At 33.2% G+C, this 1,257-nt stretch overlaps 1 protein-coding gene across 1 annotated transcript in view; it reads left to right on the top strand.

Annotated features, from left to right (window-relative positions):
* LOC108367409 (uncharacterized) overlaps positions 1-1,049 on the top strand; it is a gene marked incomplete at its 5' end in the record, with an annotated part of 2,140 nt that extends 1,091 nt beyond the window's left edge. Inside the window, 4 exons of the mRNA XM_017622019.1 lie at positions 76-260; positions 326-512; positions 591-735; positions 791-1,049. Of these exons, the coding sequence (XP_017477508.1) occupies positions 76-260; positions 326-512; positions 591-735; positions 791-815 (542 nt within the window). The remainder of the gene's footprint in view (positions 1-75; positions 261-325; positions 513-590; positions 736-790) is intronic.
* Between the last annotated feature and the right edge of the window lie 208 nt (positions 1,050-1,257).

The raw sequence follows: 1,257 nt of genomic DNA, 5'->3' as shown, positions 1-1,257 counted from the left end.
AAAAAAAAAATTTGCGATATACTCACACATTCCCTTTTTAAAATATCAATAAACGTTCAAAATTATTGTTTTAAGAGTTTACAGAAGCTGAGCAAAGTAAATTGTGGTTGGTACATAACCGTGAAGGCAGTGAAGTTCTTCATCATTGGAACAATTCATACTCTTTACGGAAATGCGATGTTGAGGATAGAAAATATATTACCGCGAAAGACATATTCAATATCCGGCCAATTTTGAAAGAAGCGAAGGGCTTCGAATTGGTAAGACTTTCCACTTTACTGCGTAGTTGCTTGTCAAATTTACGATTACAAATTTCTTTAAATAGATCGAACGAGATTTTGTTATAAAATTTTCTGGCAGACAAAATAATTTTATATTTGGATGGCAACAATTTTTCTCCTGCTTATTCAAATTGTACGAAAAGAAGCTAACTGAAAATGACTTGACTTATAAGGAACTTCTTGAAAAAAATGCGAAGTTACAGCCAGATAATGACGATAAGCTACATCCAGGTAAACATACTTCATGTAAAGTTCAAAAATCTTACCTTAATTATGTATAACTACTTTTTTCCTTTTATTGCACTGAAGATTCAATAACGGCTATTCAATTTCATCTCCAGGCATCTTTGATGGCCCCAAGAGCTAACAAAATTCGTTTGTCGAAGGGGGGAAATTCCGCTGGAAAGGTACGGTTCTGGAAACCAACAGTGGCAGCATTTTCGTCCAAGCAAAGGTAAATGGAACTTTCAAAGTTAAAAATTGGTATGACATTAGAGATTAAATTACAGATCCCTGGCGATATTCAGAGAATAGTTGATTTTAAACGAAAGCGTATGTTAGACATGGGTCTGCATCTTCAGCCATTCATAATTTTAATAGGTAAAGACTTCACCAATATACAAAAAGCCTATGTGAGAATCGAATCGGTATCGTATGAGTTGCCGTCGCTTCTAAAAGCACTTGATTTACTTTTTAAAATTTACTTAGTTTTCAATCTTCAATACCCATTAGAGTGCGAGAACTTTTGTTATTTGATTCAATGGGGCCTTTACGAAATACGCACGAAGTCAGATGAGCAAATACCTTTTGTATTTAATACATTGAATCAGATAAAAAGAGAAGACAAGAAAATGCAACTTTCTTAATGTATTTTAAATAGTGCACACAAATTGCTGGCAATTTATTAAATTTGCTACTGGGTAGTTTAAGCTGTAAATTAAACTAAACCCGTTTATTTTAAATATTAAGCTATGGA

The sequence above is a fragment of the Rhagoletis zephyria genome, unplaced genomic scaffold (assembly GCF_001687245.7).
Source record: "Rhagoletis zephyria isolate East Lansing unplaced genomic scaffold, Rhagoletis_zephyria_1.1 Rzeph_scaffold_00044, whole genome shotgun sequence".
Taxonomy (NCBI): Eukaryota; Metazoa; Arthropoda; class Insecta; order Diptera; family Tephritidae; genus Rhagoletis; species Rhagoletis zephyria.
The sequence above is the reverse complement of the archived record's forward strand: the minus strand, read 5'-3'. Positions and strand labels throughout refer to the sequence as shown.